A 17,103-nucleotide genomic window follows, 5' to 3' on the forward strand; every position below is an offset into this window, starting at 1 on the left:
CCTCCGAGCGCCGGATAGCGGCGGGATGGAGGAGGAGGGGGCTGCCACGAATGTTTCGATTTGGTAAAAAGTTTCTGTTTTCTGTTTTTCCTCTCCACATTCGGGCATGACTGGAGGGGCGTGCGCACTGGAATTGGCGCAAATGGGAAGCACGGCAGACGGAATCGCTGGAGGGGCCGGCGTCCAAATTCGTGGAGGGCTCGAGACCACAAGCTTTTGGTGGGTACCCGATCGACGTGGGCCGAAACGGGGCCAAAGGAAACAAGTTGCGGCTGTGATTAGCTGGAAAGGCAGCCCTTTTGGGCCGTCGTTGGCTGAGCTTGGCTCTCGCGTGGCTCAGTTCCCTGGAAAAGAACAAGGGGCCGAGTGATTTCCCGCGTACCTTGCATGATGCTGCAAGGAACAGCCGCTCTTGTCAAGAATTGCCCGCTGTCACCAACTCACATCAACCCCCTCCCCTCCTCTTCCCCCTCACCTTTCCTCCCCTCGGATAGTGTACAGCTACGCCGCGCGTCGGGCAGCCGTGTTAGCAAGCTACAGACGGCACCCACAAACTTGCGCGGCCAGAAATACCTCGTTCATTGACCGCTTCCCATGATTGATCCATCATGGCAGCTGGCAAGACTGGGAAATTTCTCCATTTTCTCTTGGGTTGAGTATAAACTAGAGAGTATTTACTCTTTCGTCCTATTATTAATGACTGAAATTGGGGTCAAGACACGCGAACATGGGATGTAAAACAACCTATGCTGGTTGTCAGGACGTTGCGAGGACAGTCTACATACACTACAGAGGCATACTACGGTAAGGTAACAGCACAGGTATCCATACACGGGAGTTAGAAGGAGGAACTGTACTAACAATAGATGGGTCCGGAGGAAGTATCTAGTAGCGTACCGGTCCGGCACAAGCCAAGGGGCTTGACCGATGGACCAATGAGCCAGGAGAAAACAGAAGAAAAAAACGTTTGCGCCTCCACTGGTGCGGGCTCCCATGGGATCCCCACCGTGCCACGGTGCCCCGACCGACCCTTGCCCTGATTTTGCCCGCCGCTCCCCCGGGAACCCGACCACCATAACACTGGGGGCTCTGGGGGGTGAATGCACTTCTTAAATCGCAGAACTGCCCTCTCTGTCCCTTTTTCCCACCCACAGTCCCTTGTTTTGCTTCACCCACTTGACGTGATTCCATTCCTTCGTCGAGCAGTGCTCAGGACAAGACGTTCATTTTGCACCCCAAACATTACAACACATAGCTTACCGACGCGGTACATTACTCGGCATATACACGAACACAAGGCAGTCTTTGCTAGCACCACCGTCAGGTCGATATCGTCTCACAACAACAAGACGGAACTGCCAAGACACTTCAGTCTTTTCCTTTTCACTGCCTAGGTATATCTTGCCTACACGACGGACCAAAATCAGTCTTCAGCCTCACGATTTTCGTTCTTTTGGATACCCTGGCTTCTGGTGAAAGGGACAGAGATATATCCCTCCCTCCCTTGCTTCGCCCAGCCAAACGTGCTGCCCCTGGCCTAAACTACCAGGAAAACGCATTTCTTTCTTTTGGTTCCGCCATTAAACGAACGGCGTATCCTCCGCCATGAAATCATCCACCATTGTCATAAGTCTGTTGGCCTCAGTTGCTACCGCGCAACCCTTTGGTCACTTCGGCCACGGTCATGGCCATCAGAAGAGGGGTCACGTTCACGCCCACCCGCACAAGCGCGACTTGGTGACGGAATGGGTGACCGAGACTGTCTACGAGACTGTGACCGAGATTGTTGACGAGAGCACTACCGAAACCATCCTGCCCTCTGTGCAGGTGCATGCGGCCCAGGTCCCAAGCACGACCACGACCACCCAGCGCCGTCCTGGAAACTTCTTCGAGGGTGCCTCATCAAGTCCCGCCCCCGTTGCTCCGTATGTCCCTAAGACCTCGAGTGCTCCCCCGGTCCCTATTTTCTCCGAGACAGCTACTTACGTGCCTCCTGTTCAAAGTCCTGTTGTGGCCACTACCTCAACATCAGCGCCAGTTGTCCAGCCTCCCTCTCCGACACCCGTCGCTCCTTCGCCCACCCCTTCGCTACCGCCAGCCAAGGCGGCTCCAGTTGCCCCTGCTGCCCCTGCTGCCCCATCCTCGCCCCCCGCCGCGGTTGCTGGCACTTCCACGTCCGGCGGCTATACCGGCGACCTCACTTACTACACCCTGGGCATGGGCGCATGCGGTTTCGACGACGCCGGGAAGGACACGAGCGACTACATCGTGGCACTGTCGCACATCGTTATGGGCCTCCAGTCGAATGGGAACCCCATGTGCAACAAGAAGGTCGCCGTCAGCTACGGCGGCAAGACTCTCACGGCAACTTGCCGCGACAAGTGCATGGGCTGCGAAGCTGACGCCATCGACGGCTCAGAGAAACTCTTTGTCGATCTTTTCGGTTCCCTCGGTGTTGGCCGCGGCAAAGTTCAGTGGAAGTTCCTCGACTAGGCGGCACACTAGGATCTCATTGGCATATCGACAAGAAATGACGGCCAAGGCCCGCATCTTGAATCTTTTCTCGACCTTTCGCTGAGCGTGTCGTCGCGTCACGGTCCGGCTCCCAAGTAGGAGCCCCCCCTTTAGTTGCCTTCTGCATTCCACCGGCATCTTTCTTCTCTTTTTGGACACCCTTGGAGCAATCCCGCCTATTTTCTCTTTTGGTCGTCGTCGGCCGCACCACCACCGGGGAGGAAGAATATGAAATGACTGAACATATACCGGAAGTGATGTTTGTGGACCTAACGACATGTTTCGGCCGTTTTCTTTTTTCCCCTCGTACAAATTTCCGCACATAAGCAAGCTAGTTGGCGAAATTTCGATCCAACGGAAGAAAGAAAAGAGAGGGAAACAGAACATATCCTGAGAAACCTCTATACCCCCACGACTTTTTTTCCCTCTCGTTTTCTGTTCTTTTGGACACGGACGGGTCTTTCCCTTTCTTGCATAAACTCATGGCACACTCCAGGCTTGGAGGAGGGGATGGACCATCTCATGAGGGGGGCAAAGCAAAACCGGCATTTCAAACATCACAACCCCAACCCATTTTTTCCTCGACCCCCAATTTTTTTTTACAAAGACGCGCTTTATGACCGACCTAGGATTGCGGGGAGGGGGGAACGAAAAGAAGAGGGAGCGAAACTCTTTGCTTTACGCCCCTTACCCGCAACAAACACAGGTTTCTCTTCTTTCGCTGTACATATTTTCACCTACCTACCTACTTACCCTACATAGTATGGGAGGGGAAGCAGCCCTGTTAGCTCAACTCCATGGATTGACTGACTAGTCTGCCGATGAGGCAGATTGGGTTCGAATCCAGGTTTATATTCAAATGAATAAAATTTACATGACTCAACTGTGCCTGACGAGAGCTGCTGTTTTGGCATTACCGTGAACGTCTCTTAGGATGGACATTTTGAGTATCACCTCGGATAGTAAAATTAACCTGTGATTCTGAAACCAACATAGGACTGAGATCATGAGTGTCACCTCCAGAACCCTTTACATAAAGTACCCATGGCGAATAGCGAGGAATGCAGAGAATATCTCCAACCGGTTGGGGTCTCATTCGTTACAAACCTACCCTACAGTACCTACTTAGATGCTATCTATGCCAGCTGTCTATTTCCTCCCTTGTTGTTAAGATGTATTCTAGGACCGAGATTTCATCCCTCTCTCTTCTCCGCCGCTGGATTGTGACCAGCCACGGGCCTGTTTTAGACTGAAGCAATGTATGTACTTGTGGGTACTAAATTGCAGCGCGCGTGCGGCTAGAGATATTCACCTGTTCATGCTAAGAAGCCCTTCAATATACCTCCGCGTGTCCACGCCGATGCCCTGAGCCAGGCGGCTGGCGCCATCAGCCCACCCGCCCGCAGCTGCGCCGGGAACGATGTACGAGGCGCTGACGCCTCTCACCCCGCCAGCGCTAGCGTGGTCGCTTGCCTTTCGGATTAAGAATATTTCTTTACTAACAACGAGCTCCTGCCTAGGCGTGAGTCGCTGTTCGTGTTGATCGTCCTCGTCGAGCCCATCCGAGTCTTCCACTTCTGACTCATCTGATCTTCTTCTCTCCAGCGTCTCCTGCCGGTCTACACCTCGACCCTTAACGTCGCGAGGCGGCGCCTGTTCGAGGATGCGGTTCCAGACAACCCACCAACCTCGGCTCGTCTTACAGGTGCGTTCAAACTCGGAGAGATCCTCGCGCGTGCTCATGAACATATTAAGTATCTGATTGTGCGTGTTGAGGGCCTCGATCCGGGACCATATGTATGGGACACCGGGGAGGGCTGCCGGCTCGGGGATGTTGGGTATCGTAGAGTGGATGGTGAGGGACTGGGGATCCCAGACCAGGTCGTGGATCTGCGCGGACACCGAAGAGCCCACGTCGGGCTTGCCTGGCCGGTAGGCCGTCGAGGTCAGCAGCGGTTTGCGAACAGGTACCAGCTGGGAGTGTAGGGACCGGTAGAAGCTCTCCCAAGACAGCGACTCGGTGCGGAGCTGAAACAAGAACACAAACATAAATGGCTGGTTGACGTAGACGACGACGCGAAGTTTTTTGATCTTGTTGACGTCCTGGCTGTCAAAATTCCCCCCAGCAGCCGCGGTGACGCTACCCTCAGAGCCGACGTTCCGCACAGCCGGCGCCGCATCTTGTCTGCCGAGATCCTTGACAGTCCGAGATTCTGGGCGATCCTCCGCCTCCGCGTCGAGCTCAACGGTCAAGGTGCGGAGAAGAATTCGAGGGTTGGTGTCCCCAACTTCTGTCGGACCTGGAGAGCTAGAATCTTCTTGCTCAACTGGCATCTCGGCTCCATCGATATCACCCTTTAGCCCTATCAAGAAGTGGCCAGAAGTGGCGTTGGTTGGGCGCTTGTGTGAGCTCGTAGCGTTTGCCGTATCGCCTCCCTCTCCAACTCCATGGTGTTTGCCGCCATCTACCTCAGTAAGGGCGGAACTGCTCAGAGTCCAGGAGGTTCCATATCCCAGCTTAAGATAGCTGAAAAGCTTATCCATGCCTCCTCCAGAAGCCTCCGTACTCTCTTCCGGATGACTAGAGTGGGCTACAGCCTCAGATGATCCCACTTTACGTTTGTCCTTATTTTGGGAATCTTTGGGGGCCTGGGAATCGGCTGACCCAGGCTGCGCTTTCGCGCTCTGTTGCAAGTCACCCGCGGATAGTGGCTGTGGTGGGACAGCACCACGCTTGGGAGTCCTTTTATTCCTCATCTGTGACCTTGTCGCCGTCGGACTGTCGGTCACGCCATAGGCATTATCGCCCCAGGTGTACATGTCTTCCATCCAGTTCGTGATGCCCCTGAGAGAATGTTTTGATAAGGCACCGATGCCCAGAAACACGGCACCGTCTTCAGCGCCGGTCTCGTTCCCGGTGCCGAGCCACGACTCATCGTCATCAGAAGGTAAATCACCCTTCAAGCCCTTTCCGGCAGCAGGCTCTTTCTCCCCAATCGCAAGGTTGTCCTCCCCAAATTTGCTGACGACAAGGTCCACAAGGCCCTCGACGCGGTTGACAAGACTCTCCAGGACCTCGCGCTCGCCGCTGCCTCGCTCTTCTTCGCCGACGCCGATTCCCAGCTCGCCGCAAGCCGCAATCTTAATACCGCCCAGCACGTTGCATGCCGGATTTCCGTGGAGGAGCACGTTCCAGCTCGTCAGGAACTGGTCCCAGTACCGATCTAGAACGCTAGCGAACTTGGCGCGCTGACTACGCACGAACAAGGCCGAAAGCGAACTGTCATGGTGGAGCAGAAACACGGAATGCGCCCGCAGCAAGTCCTGTAGTAATAGCGCAGCTGGCTTGACCTCGCGAGAAGAGTACTCAAACTTCTCGTCGAGTTCTTTTGACGGCTCGGGAGCTTGCCCCCGGCCCGGGAGAACAGGCGGTGATGTGCTAGCTATCCTACTTGGCGGAAGGGGCAGACGAGTGAGGTCGATGGACTGGGGGAATTGGGGGGTTCGGTTTAGTTGCTGCGGTCTTATCTTGTCGACAGCGCAGAGCTAGGGGGGCATGGTGTTAACTCACAGCTAGAATCCACCATCCCGGCTCCAGCTCGTGAAGCACGACACGCGACCTCTCGGTGTCGATGGTGTCGACCGACATGCCGCCAGAGAAGCTCTTGCCGAACTCGACCATGCCCTGGGCCAGGCCGATGTGCCGCAGCCGCTCGTTGCGCTCCTCCTTGGAGAGATTCTCCGTCGGACGGGCGGCATTGTAGCGGTGGCGACGGCGCTTCTGTCCCGTCTGGGTGCTGACCGAGGCGTAGTAGACAATTTGATCATCAATCGTCTCGTCTGTAGCGCCGAGGCTGGGATTGTAAATCGACAGAAACCCAAGCTGGGCGGGAACTATTGACGAGGCCGATGGCGATGCTGTCACGGCAGCCATGCTCGACTCGACTCTAGCGTACAAAAGTCGAGGTGGGCCGGTTTCTCTCTGTCCGTCTCTCGGCCTTTAGATGACAGGCAAGCTCACACGTCGTGATGGCGATGCCGCGAGGAGGAATCACCCCAAATCTCTCCCCTCACCAGGCCTTGGCACCGTGCGAGTGGCGAGCTCGATGCAAAATGTCAGGCTTGTGAACAATCGCGATTCGACAAAGCCATAATAAAACACACCCGCTTTTCCTCCTAGGTTCTGCGTGGACGGACCTTTTTTCACGTCTAAGGCACCTTACAATGAGGCAGGTGCCTGAGAGAGAAGCTACTGAACGGGAGTAAGCGAAAGCAGGGGCCGCTGGACGCGCTCGTGACTTTGTCGGATGTCGTCATAGCGGCTTACCGGCGCCTTCCCAGCGGCCCCAAACTCCCACAGCAGCGGTTCTCGATAGGCGGGGTCACCCCTCGCTGTTGGTACGGATAACCCAAATTTGAGGGGATAAATTCATAGTGGATGGAATTATTCGTAACTATCAGCAATGCAACCGCTTATTAGTGGTAGAGCGCCCATTATTTGTGCATTTACAAACAGCCCCCCTACCTGGTGTGCGTTCAAGGGTGGGTATAATCATCACAAAGTATAGGCCATGATCAATGGCCAGAAGCAAGTCGAGTTTGTGGGGATGTCCTGAGATGGAGAGCTGCCAGGAGCTACGCTTGGGCTTTCATCACCCTTCTACCAGAGCCGACGAAGAGTCAAAAGCTTGAGATTTCCACAGCGACACATATTCAATAAAAGTTCAAGAAGAGTCTCCGAGTTGTTTGGAAGTCATGTCATTTCTCGTCATATGCTCCTATCCCCGCTTAATCAAGACTCAGGAACGCCCGCAGCATCTCGGAGCAGACTAAAGTGCTCGAAGAACTCCGATCCAGACTTCAAAGCACCACCCGCCCTGGAATACCAGACCCTTCGATCCAAAGACGAAATAAGTACAAAAAAAGCAAGGCAGCCATCCCGAATACACCGTATAACCTGTCCTTACGCCCCTGCCTGTGATGAAACCTGGCCTGGGCCTACCCAAAGGACACAGAGTGCTTTCTTGCTACGAAGGAGAAGGGAGGGCCCCAGGCCTTCAGCCAGCAAAGTCGTGCGTGCCATAAAAGCATGAAATACAACATGAAACCCCAATAACCATACAGCCCATGAATGCATATCAAACATAACTAGAACAGTCGTCCCATCCAGTTGCATGGAAAGGTATACATCATAAACCCTGACAGAAATTGAAACTGAGCAGAAACAATAAAAAAGAAAAGAGAAAAGCAATGTGCCAAAGGTATAGTAGTGATGAACGCAACGCGACGTCTCAAATGCGCATTTGTATGCATGAGATTGGGACTGGGCGATCCCACGAGGTTTTGGTGGGTGCGTTGGAAGCTACGCACCCATTGTCGGCGCCGCCGTGAACGACGCGAACCGGTATAATAGCACAACCGATTCCGGGCACCACATTGCAGGAGGAACCAGCAATGAGGAAGCCCGGATATCGGTACTGCGCTGAGGTAGCAGCCTGGAGGCATTTAGACATCGATCTCCATTCTCGACGCCACATCCTCGCTCACACCGTGAACGGGGCTCTGAACCCGCTTGCCTTTGCCCTCGCTCTCGGTATCCGGCTCCGTCTGATCATCAAGGCTCTCCTCTTCCTCAAAGCTGTAGTCGTCATCGTCGTCGTACGGTACGTTCAGATCGCCGTCGGCGTCGCGGTTCCATATTAATCCGTCGTCGCCGTCCATGTCATCGTCGCTAGTAGTGACACGGCCCGTGAACCTGTCGCCGAGCCAGTACTGCGCATTCTTAGTCGTGCCCATATCATCCGACCCCTCTGTACCGCGCCGCGACAGTCCGGCTCTCCGCGACAGGACCGAGTGGGGTTGAAGGCGGGGACTATGGCTCATGACCGGCACACCCCGCACGTAGAGGTAGCACACGCGCTTGAGCGTCTTGTTGAAGAAGAAATAGTGCAATGCCCAGATAGCGCCCTCTTCTTCGTCAAAGGGGTCATCGGCTGGTTGGTATGAGAAGGCGGTGCAGTCCTTCAGCGTCATTTCCTTGTCGATGAACGACCACATCTGAGGACCCCAAGACGGCGCGGCTGAGATGCTAAAGCTTGTGCCATTGGCAGGAGAGCTTCGTGGTATGGCGGAATCGAGAAAGGTTGACGTCGGGCGCACGCTTCGTAGTGTACTATCAATGTGACTCATGACCCGACGGAGTATGCGCTCGCGCCTGAAGTCTGCAGGGCGCAGAACATGCGAGAAGTCGTAGTCCGGATGTGATGCATTGAGTGTCGCAATCAGATACGCGAACGTGCGACGGTTCGCAACTTCTTCCAGGGAGCCGAATGGCGACGAGCGGTTGAGGTTGAGACTCGCAGCCATTGACTCGCGCTGGGGCGGGGACAGCGACTTGCCAAGCTTGAGTAGAGCGGCGTGTTGCGTCTCGAGCGACTGCTGAATATTCTTGTAGAGCTTCTTGTCCGAACCTGCCGCCTTTGTGGTGTACAGGTCACAGCTACCAGTCACATGGCAGTCTGGCGTGTCGAAGTTGAGCGCGCTGGTGACGACGTCGAATGACGGGAGAGATAGGAACTGGGGTTGTTTCGTTAGCAAACTCGCAGCGATCTCGTCGTAGGTGACCACCATGATAACATGTTACGATACCTTCATTTTGTCACGGAATGCGCCAGCACTCTGGTAGCTGGCACTAAGACGGGCAAGTGTCGTGTCGGGGAATGCGCTCCGTCGATGTCCGGATGTGCTGCAGGGCCGTTTCTCCCCGTTGGCGGTATCAAAGGGCGAATGAATGCTGCTGCTGCAATTACTATGGAGTCAGTCGTCATTTAATAAGCGGACAATGACAACCAGGTCGAAGACTGCTAGGTATGTTTCGGTCGGTCGAGTCGATCGTTTCCTGGAGACGTTTCGGCTCTGCGACGCAGCGATAAGGATGCTCGGGTTTCGTAACGCGGGCGCGATCGAAGTAATAAGTCGCGGAGTTTACCTTTTAGGATGTCTGGGTGAAGGAAGGAAGAACCGGAACAGGGGAAGGGAAGGCGCGCTTTAGCCCTGCTTATCAGCTAACCCGAGAAGTTGGGAAGTGAACAAAGCCCAAACGTGGGGGAACCGTCAAGCACGCAAACGGAACACTTGGCAAGAGTTGCAGAATCTCAGTAGCAGCAAGGTTGCCGTGGCATTTGGCAATCAAGAAATGGAGAGAAGAAACGGGGAATAATGGTTTCGTAAGGAGTTGGCGGCGGCGGCAGAGGCCTGGCAATGGGTTCCCAAGAGTCTGGGGCTGGCTTGATGTTCCAGATGTGGTCATGGCCCGCCCAGCGGCCGGCTTTGCCCACTCGCTTGGCAGACTCCCGTCGGCTTAGTAGGACAATCTAGCCCGGTAGTCAGTCTTAAAAACCACCCCTCTTAAGAGAGCTCCAATGGGTCGATCCAGCTCTCGAGTCACTCCCACGCGGGACTCGCGGCAGCATCCGAACCGTAAACGAATGAGATAACGTCAACGCCCCACGAGCGCCATCTCCACCAGATGGCCCGACATGCACTAGCCATTAGGCCCGAGCACATGGCTGTGTCTGCCATGGCTAATGGACCATCGAGCAAGTGTGCCTTGAGAGCTTTTTATTAGTACACCGCGCTTCGTTATCAAGTGTTTCTTAGACGAGCGGTTGGCCGTGTATTCGACCTTGGCTCGGTTCATAATCGGCAAAGCTGTTTATCTACAATGCCCATATCTAAAAAGTATTCGGAAGGAGTTTGCTCTTTCCTGATGGGTAGATGTAGTCGGACGCCCTCCTCCCAGCCGTCTCTGCTAGAGGCAGCTGCAATTCCTTTTCGCGTTGCATTTGCTCCGCGTTCGTATTGTCTCGTGTCTCGTGTCTCGTGTCTCGTGTCTCTCCCAAGTCGGCGCATTCCCGTTCCATCTGCTCGTTGTCGTTATTGTGCCGTCACGAAATCACGGTGGGCTCAGAGGATCCCGCTATCCTTAAGCGCCTGCTCGACCATTTCAAAATCCTAGGTCGTCCGCGTAAACATACATTAGCCAGTGAAGAGCTGTGCTGTGCTCCATCGATGTTATTTGAACCGAGACACACGCTGCTCGGGAGAGAAAGAGACATGGGCGGCGCTTCAGGGCCTTGAACCGCTACATGATCTTCGTGACTTCATCCTCGACCTGAGGAGAGAGACACGGGTCAGCGAGATCAGAAGCCTTGCGTGAGAGCTAGAAATGGAATGGGGGGAAACGCGTGTACAGGAGACAAAGTAGAAGGCCAGCCACAAAGCATCTTCGAGCAGGGAAATTATACACACCTCCATATCCTCAAGCGAGTCCTGTTGGGATATACATCGCAGCACGTTCTTTTTACTGCTCTCTTGCAATTCTCCTGCAAGTAGAAGCTCGTCGAGTATGTAGTATGCCTTGGTAAATGAGAATATGATGTCGAGCTCGCAGACGTTGCCATAGTATTTGTCCATCTGCTCGACGTATCGGTGGATGATCTCAAGCGTGATCAGTTCGTTGTCTTCGGACGAGCAGCCGGCGATGAAGAACAAGGATGCGTATCGGCGATACACAATCTTTGTATCTGGTGATAATAATCAGCCATGGAACCCGCGGTATAGGGGCGGGATGTCGTCAAGGGAGGGCGCTCACCTTTATACTCCAGGAAGTTGCACATCCGGGTTCGTCTGGCCAGTACCAACTGTGAAACATCCTTGACGATCTTCGCCTTATCCTTTGGGGACAAGGTGGTAAACCATTTTGCCAAACGCTGGGAGATCTTGGTCAGCTTCGGTGACCTGAATGGGGGGCCCAGTCGAGACCAACCACTTTGCCCTGGCGCGAGAGGAGAATCAGATAGCTGCAGAGAATCAATTAGTTAAAGGCCAGAACGATGGGAAAATGGGATCCCGGAACGTACTTGATGGCCATGGTGAAGGCCTTCCTTCGCCAACGCGAGGGACGTTGGGCAGCGCAGAGTTGCTGTGGGTGGATCAGAGGCTATCGGAGCATAGGTATGCCAAAGTGAAGGTTGCCGCCAACAAAAATGAGGGTTGGCCACGAGATTTGTTTAGCAGCTACTCCGTACACGGCATTTTTGGGGGTGGCCCGCAACCAAGGACCTGCTGTGTGGGATGAACATTCAGGGGATCGAACCCCCCACGAATAGCGTTTCCCCACCTCCACTTCAGCGGGAAAAACGGGGTACATACCCGTACAGATACAGAATGCCCGAATGGAATGGATCTATGAATGTTCTGCGATACCGAGGTAGATATTCCGATCACGACTCTACAGGCCGCTGCTAATAACAGGATTATATTTGCCGACTCTCAGAAGTTCTAATTTGTAAAGGTCTAACATGGAGGTAGTTCAACATGATGTCGAGTTTCTATTGCGGGGTTCCTTCAAGTGCTTAGGGAAACGAATAAATGCTTCTACGCAGGGTTGTTCCCCTCTAGATTGGAAAGTAGCCGAATGGCCCAGGCCGACATCCATGGATAGTCGGATGCTGTGATTATAGATCAGCTCCGGTGCGTGCCCTTCCAGCCTATCTGGTGTCTGTACCTTACTCATGGACACAGATTCCAGCCTCTGGAGGGGAAGCCACCTCCCCACGTTTCGGCCAACAGTGCGCCGATGGGATGGTCTGGTTGGCCTAGATCTGTCTTCAACTGTGACCATCCCGCGCTCACCACTTTGTCGATTTATGAAACGCCGTCACAAGGGCCCCAGGAGTTGCGGCACTCCCCTTCTTGTTCTTGCTTGTCAATTGCTCCAGTCATCTTGACACTAGGTATTTAGACAACCAGGGAACCCCCAGATCCGATCGAGGGCATTCTTATCCAGCGCGCGTGTCACGGGCAGTCCAGGCCACGACAAACCTCGTTATTAGCGGGGCTCGGCCTGAATCATTAATAATAGACATCCGATAACCCATTGAACCCCACCAACCTTGAGTTGAGGGCTCAACTTGGAATTTTCTCTGTCTCGACCCATCTTGGCTTGAACAAGAAACGGGAATTCTCCATAATAACGGCTGTGTGGTTCTGCAGACATGACGAAGCTAATACTCTCAACCGGGTACGTGCGACATTTCGAGGCGTGGCTCCTGCCCCTCCTTCCCCTCCCTCCCTGTCTGCGGTGTTGCCTGTGCGCTCAGCGGCTGATTTGCGCCATCTAGGAACATTGTTTCGGGCGGCCCTTCTATCATCCGCAAGCCCGGCGCATACCGATCCAACCTCGAATTCACCAACTCGCTGCGAAGCAACTTCTTGGCTGCGCAACAGGATTACGCCCCTGATTCGGAATTGCAGAGCAATGGAAATGGCAACAGCAGCGCAAACGGCTTCCACCAGGAAACCGAGGGCGCGGGCCGCACACCCCTGTCTCTGTGGACGGCGCAGGAGGATGGTGTCTTGTTCGTGCCCCGCATCGACTGGTCCCTAGCCGGGCTGCACGAGGAGCCCTCCCGATACCAAATCACAGTCAAGCTGTTCTTCCTGCCAACCGCGTCCATATCAGACAGGGGCAAGTATGCCAGCGAGGCGCTGGATCTTGTCCTCCAAGAGCTGCGCGCCCCCAGCATCGATCTCCTTGTCGTATCCTTTCCCGGCATGTCCTTTGACGGGGACTGCGAGTGGGAGGCCGATAAGCTCAATTCGTCGCAGGGTAACGACGACGAGGAGGCGGCCACCTGGCCCGCAATCGAGGAGCTGCAGCGCCGCGGTCTGGCCAAAGACATTGGCATCGCCGAGTTTGGAAGCGAGAAGCTCGCCAGGTTTCTCAAGCGGGTACAAGTCCGACCCACGGTCGACCAGATCAACATCAAGAACTGCTGCAATGTGCCGCCTCCGCTGGTCAAGCTGGCGCGAGAGCAGAACATAGAGCTGCTGGTCCATAGCGACTGCACCGACATTCTCTCCAAGGGCACGCTGAGGGAGCTGCTCGGCCAAGGTCTCCAGGGGGCCGGAGTCCTCGCCGACCCTGAGACGAGTGTTGAAGGCTTACAGGGCGATCTTGCGCCGCAATGGGTCGTGAAATACACGGCCGTAGTAAGAGATCGGGGCGTCATTGAGAACAAGGGGTATTTTGCGAGCGCCGACCTGGTTGAATGTTAGGATTCGCGTCGCGCTCAGTTGAATCATAGAGAGCTGGTCAGGAATTGCAGTTGCGGTCAGTCGAGTTACCTATTCCCCCATTGATATATACCAAGGTGTGATTTTGCCATTTCGGGACAGCGGATATGAGCATTTTCCTAGCGAGTTTTTGTAATGTAGTTTCGCGTCATGATCAAGTGTCGGGTTCGCTGGGTGGTTGACTCAATGCAGTTATTTCGATTGGGGGCTTTATTTATTTTGGTTTGGTCTCGTTCTCCTCAGGCTTTCTTAGACAAGAGGGAATTCACCCAAGCATACTCCGCTTCCGGCCACGCATCCTCACGTCTTCTAGCTTTGTCAAGACAGAAGACGCTTTCTTGAAGGCGCCCCTATATGCTTCAAGAACATTGACAAACAGGCGCTCTGCCCTCGGGTGCGTGCTTGCAAAAGCCCTTTCTAGCACGTAGAGGTCCACGGCTCGGTCTTCGTCCGAGACACTCTGCGTAGCAAGGCCGAAGTCGATGAGAACAACATCGCCCTCCAGTGCCTTTGGCCCATCACCGACCTCGGGCTGCCCGCTACTCTGGCTGTTCTTCTGCGGTCGAAGCATCATGTTACTCGTCGTCAAGTCTCCGTGTACCACGCCAGTGCGGTGGAGATCCCCCACGGCAGCCCCGATCCTCTTCATGGCGTCGATGAGGGGTGCGTCGTCAGGCAAATCCTCAGGGCTCGGCGGGATCTCGGGTCGCTCTCCAAGCCAGTCGTTAATGCCTTGTCGCACCGTCATGCCCTCGATCCACTCAATCATCATCCAGCCCGAGACCAAGTCCAGAGCGTAGACGGCCGGGACGCGCACGCCCGCGCGATAGCATCGCTCCAGCACCTTGGCCTCGGAGGTGATGCGAGCCTTAGTCAGCCGGGCATCGAGGATGGGGTGTCGGTAGGGCTTCGGCGGGCGATACTTGAGGACGCACGGCCGGTCGCGCTGGACGTGTGTCGTCTTGTAGAGGCGGCCCTCGGCACCCTGAGAGATGAGCAATGGCGGGGCTGCCGCGGGGTCGTATGTGAGGACTTGAGGCGGGGCAAACTGCGTCGTCTCGCTGGCAGCCATTTCGAGAGGGCAAGCAGAAGTTGCTTGGTGGGATCTTAGGCAAGTAATGTTTTGCGCTGCAACTAGCAAAGTCTTAGCAATGCTGATCGATTCGTGCGGCGTAGCCCGTGATGCTGCCGTCTTGGTCGTGTCGTAGCGTTTTCGTCCTGTCAAGAGAAAAAGCTTTTGCGGGAGTGGTGCAAGGAAGCGGCATCCATTTCTGACGCAAGGAAAGCAGCGACCACCACCACTGACTGGGTTGGGTTGACGCCTGGTCAGGTATCATTCCATCCAGATGATTATTATTATTACCTTTCTCGTCTTATTAACAACCTGCCAATACCAGCGGCAGCACCCATACGGCACGTTGCAAACCTTAATCTATAAGTGGCACGCAGGGCCACTTCCGCTGGACTGTTTTTTTGTCCACTCCATCTCTCGTATGCAGCGCCAAGGGCCTGTTTGACATTGCACCTCAGACGAGGAGGACCCTCTGAAATCCCAACGATCGCAAGGCGACAACAGGGCACCACAGACACCGAGTCGCTCGAAAGCTGACTTTCATCTTCCGGGGCTTCCGTTATGTGCACACGAGCCGCGTGTCACTGACCAGTTGTGTACTAGACTGTCATCCATTTAGACAGTCGACGCGTCCATTCCCGTACAGACATCCTCCATCCTGTCTCTCTTCAGAATCGCATGGGCCTGGCCTCTCGATTCCGCACACTAATGAAGCATGGCTCGAGAATGGGGACTCCCGAGGGCCAAGTGGCCAATAAACGTCACCCCTGGCGCTGCAGAGCGGTGAATTCACCACTCAGGTGGCGGGGATGAGTGCCATTTGGAAAGATGCTTGCGCAACGATACGTCCGTCCCATTCCGTCGTGTTCTTCTGGAGAACCAGGTAAAAAAACCGCGCTTGCCAAATCTCCGCTGGCGATTCAATCGGTTCTGGATCGCTGTCTCACCTGCTCTTAGCAGTTGCCATTCCTCCATAACCCGTCTCCTAATTATGCCCTAAAACCGTCACATCCACGTACAGCTCAAGTGCTCACCTGCAATGGCGGATTCTTCCCGTCAGTGGATCCTGCTCCTCTCCCTCACCGCCCTTTTACTCTCGATTGCCGTGCTCGCCCAGATCGCGAGCCGGTACACGAATGCATATCTGGCCGCGCCCGGCGAGGTGACGGTCTTTGTCGACGCCGTTGACAGCTCCATCGCCGAGAACGAGTCGTACGACCGTGATATTGCCAAAGTCCAGCGTCTCGAGGACAAGCTCCGCCTCGGCCGGCTCCTCCGCGACATCCAGAGCGGCGGAGATGCCCTGCGGGAAGTTCTGAATTGCTTGTTGGCCGGCGAGAATGATACGCGCTTGCGCACCAGCGCCCGCATCTTTTGGGCCGCAAAGCGCACCGACCTCGAGGATAAAATTCGCCGTCTCGACCTCTTGAGGATGCGCTTCCTCGTAGTGCACATGAGCATTATCGCCGGCGTGGCCACCGAGGCCGCGACAAAGCAGGAGGCCACGACGAGAGACCCCGAGAAACCCGCCCACGTCTTCTCTACGCCACGCCACGGCGCATTCCCCCGGACACTCTCGGACAGCGTAAAGGCCAGGCCCCCGCTACGGCGGTTGACGACACAAGCCATCGGACACCAGGACAGAGTCGAAGGAGGCCATCGACGGGGCTGGGCTGGTGTTGTACAGGAGTTGCAAAAGAGTCCTCTTCTGCGCGAGAGACACGCGAGTATCGAAATGGCCATGTCACAAAGGCCGTGAGAAGCCGCGCATAATATTCCCGAACTCTTCTCGTACGCTTGACGTGCCAGTCCCTCGGGTTTCGAAGCGATAATGGTCGACCGCCATGAATAATCTACGAACGCAATGCCAGATCCCGTATGCGAAACAGCCAGTATCTTGACGCTACCACGAAAATATATTCACGCCACGATTTAACGAGCAGATCACCTCATAGACTTAACGATATGCGCCTGGGCGGGTAAGACATTCCGGAGTGTGGGCGAGCGATTTTCTTTCTTAAGTTTTCTTTTTGCATTTATTCAGCATCTTGTCCCCTGATTGGAGTTTAGAGGTCACTTCACATGAGATACCCCCGTTCCACAAATTTCCCTATCAGTTGTTCACACCACCTCACTCTTGTACGCGTTACTTTCAATTTTTGGTGCATGGGAGATAGTTGCGTCTGTTTTAGTCCTTCAGCGAATCTTGGATGGCACGGCGCCATGAGATGAAAGCTATTTGCAGCTAATATTTGGGAAGAGGGCAGGAGTATGATGTTCATAAGTGTAATGTAACGAGCGGGAGCGACTGTAAGTAAAGTAGGCGGGTTCCCAGGGGGCTTTGGTTAATTTTGCTTCATACAGCGTCTCTAGTCTGA

The 17,103-nt window shown here is 54.7% G+C and overlaps 7 protein-coding genes across 7 annotated transcripts; 3 read left to right on the forward strand and 4 right to left on the reverse strand.

Moving 5' to 3' along the window:
* Positions 1-1,605: 1,605 nt before the first annotated feature.
* On the forward strand, positions 1,606-2,493 carry B0T26DRAFT_636985 (uncharacterized protein; the record flags this gene model as incomplete). The annotated part of the gene is made up of 2 exons (XM_060436888.1): positions 1,606-1,773; positions 2,104-2,493. 2 exons carry the CDS (start codon positions 1,606-1,608, stop codon positions 2,491-2,493), a joined length of 558 nt encoding a protein of 185 aa, XP_060301547.1.
* Positions 2,494-3,482: 989 nt separating this feature from the next.
* On the reverse strand, positions 3,483-6,765 carry B0T26DRAFT_699002 (uncharacterized protein). Its single transcript, XM_060441451.1, has 2 exons — positions 6,086-6,765; positions 3,483-6,000 (listed from the first exon to the last, which is right to left on the reverse strand). The coding sequence occupies exons 1-2, from the start codon at positions 6,446-6,448 to the stop codon at positions 3,823-3,825; spliced, it is 2,541 nt and encodes an 846-aa protein (XP_060301548.1). The 5' UTR covers positions 6,449-6,765; the 3' UTR covers positions 3,483-3,822.
* Positions 6,766-8,019: 1,254 nt separating this feature from the next.
* On the reverse strand, positions 8,020-9,144 carry B0T26DRAFT_639332 (Maf1 regulator-domain-containing protein; the record flags this gene model as incomplete). Its single annotated transcript, XM_060437127.1, has 1 exon — positions 8,020-9,144. One exon carries the CDS (start codon positions 9,142-9,144, stop codon positions 8,020-8,022), a length of 1,125 nt encoding a protein of 374 aa, XP_060301549.1.
* Positions 9,145-10,657: 1,513 nt separating this feature from the next.
* On the reverse strand, positions 10,658-11,446 carry B0T26DRAFT_748871 (AP complex, mu/sigma subunit; the record flags this gene model as incomplete). Its single annotated transcript, XM_060445019.1, has 5 exons — positions 10,658-10,687; positions 10,825-11,099; positions 11,168-11,285; positions 11,342-11,375; positions 11,436-11,446. The coding sequence occupies 5 exons, from the start codon at positions 11,444-11,446 to the stop codon at positions 10,658-10,660; spliced, it is 468 nt and encodes a 155-aa protein (XP_060301550.1).
* Positions 11,447-12,572: 1,126 nt separating this feature from the next.
* Positions 12,573-13,635, forward strand: B0T26DRAFT_748872 (uncharacterized protein; the record flags this gene model as incomplete). The annotated part of the gene is made up of 2 exons (XM_060445020.1): positions 12,573-12,598; positions 12,699-13,635. 2 exons carry the CDS (start codon positions 12,573-12,575, stop codon positions 13,633-13,635), a joined length of 963 nt encoding a protein of 320 aa, XP_060301551.1.
* A 283-nt stretch (positions 13,636-13,918) lies between these two features.
* Positions 13,919-14,725, reverse strand: B0T26DRAFT_673187 (Serine/threonine-protein kinase BUD32; the record flags this gene model as incomplete). Its single annotated transcript, XM_060439566.1, has 1 exon — positions 13,919-14,725. One exon carries the CDS (start codon positions 14,723-14,725, stop codon positions 13,919-13,921), a length of 807 nt encoding a protein of 268 aa, XP_060301552.1.
* Positions 14,726-15,362: 637 nt separating this feature from the next.
* Positions 15,363-16,826, forward strand: B0T26DRAFT_183055 (uncharacterized protein). Its single transcript, XM_060433629.1, has one exon. It carries the CDS (start codon positions 15,765-15,767, stop codon positions 16,482-16,484), a length of 720 nt encoding a protein of 239 aa, XP_060301553.1. The 5' UTR covers positions 15,363-15,764; the 3' UTR covers positions 16,485-16,826.
* Positions 16,827-17,103: the final 277 nt, after the last annotated feature.

The sequence above is a fragment of the Lasiosphaeria miniovina genome (genome assembly GCF_030549165.1).
Source record: "Lasiosphaeria miniovina strain SMH2392-1A chromosome Unknown B0T26scaffold_2, whole genome shotgun sequence".
In the NCBI taxonomy this organism is placed as follows: Eukaryota; Fungi; Ascomycota; class Sordariomycetes; order Sordariales; family Lasiosphaeriaceae; genus Lasiosphaeria; species Lasiosphaeria miniovina.

What these genes read in the sequence shown, in the direction of transcription:
- B0T26DRAFT_699002 (XM_060441451.1), bottom strand. Translation starts at nt 6,448, where the DNA reads ATGGCTGCCGTGACAGCATCGCCATCGGCCTCGTCAATAGTTCCCGCC. An exon ending in CGGGATGGTGGATTCTAGCT is followed by an intron (nt 6,001 to 6,085) that starts GTGAGTTAACAC and finishes CAATTCCCCCAG; the next exon opens with TCCATCGACCTCACTCGTCT.
- B0T26DRAFT_183055 (XM_060433629.1), top strand. Translation starts at nt 15,765, where the DNA reads ATGGCGGATTCTTCCCGTCAGTGGATCCTGCTCCTCTCCCTCACCGCC.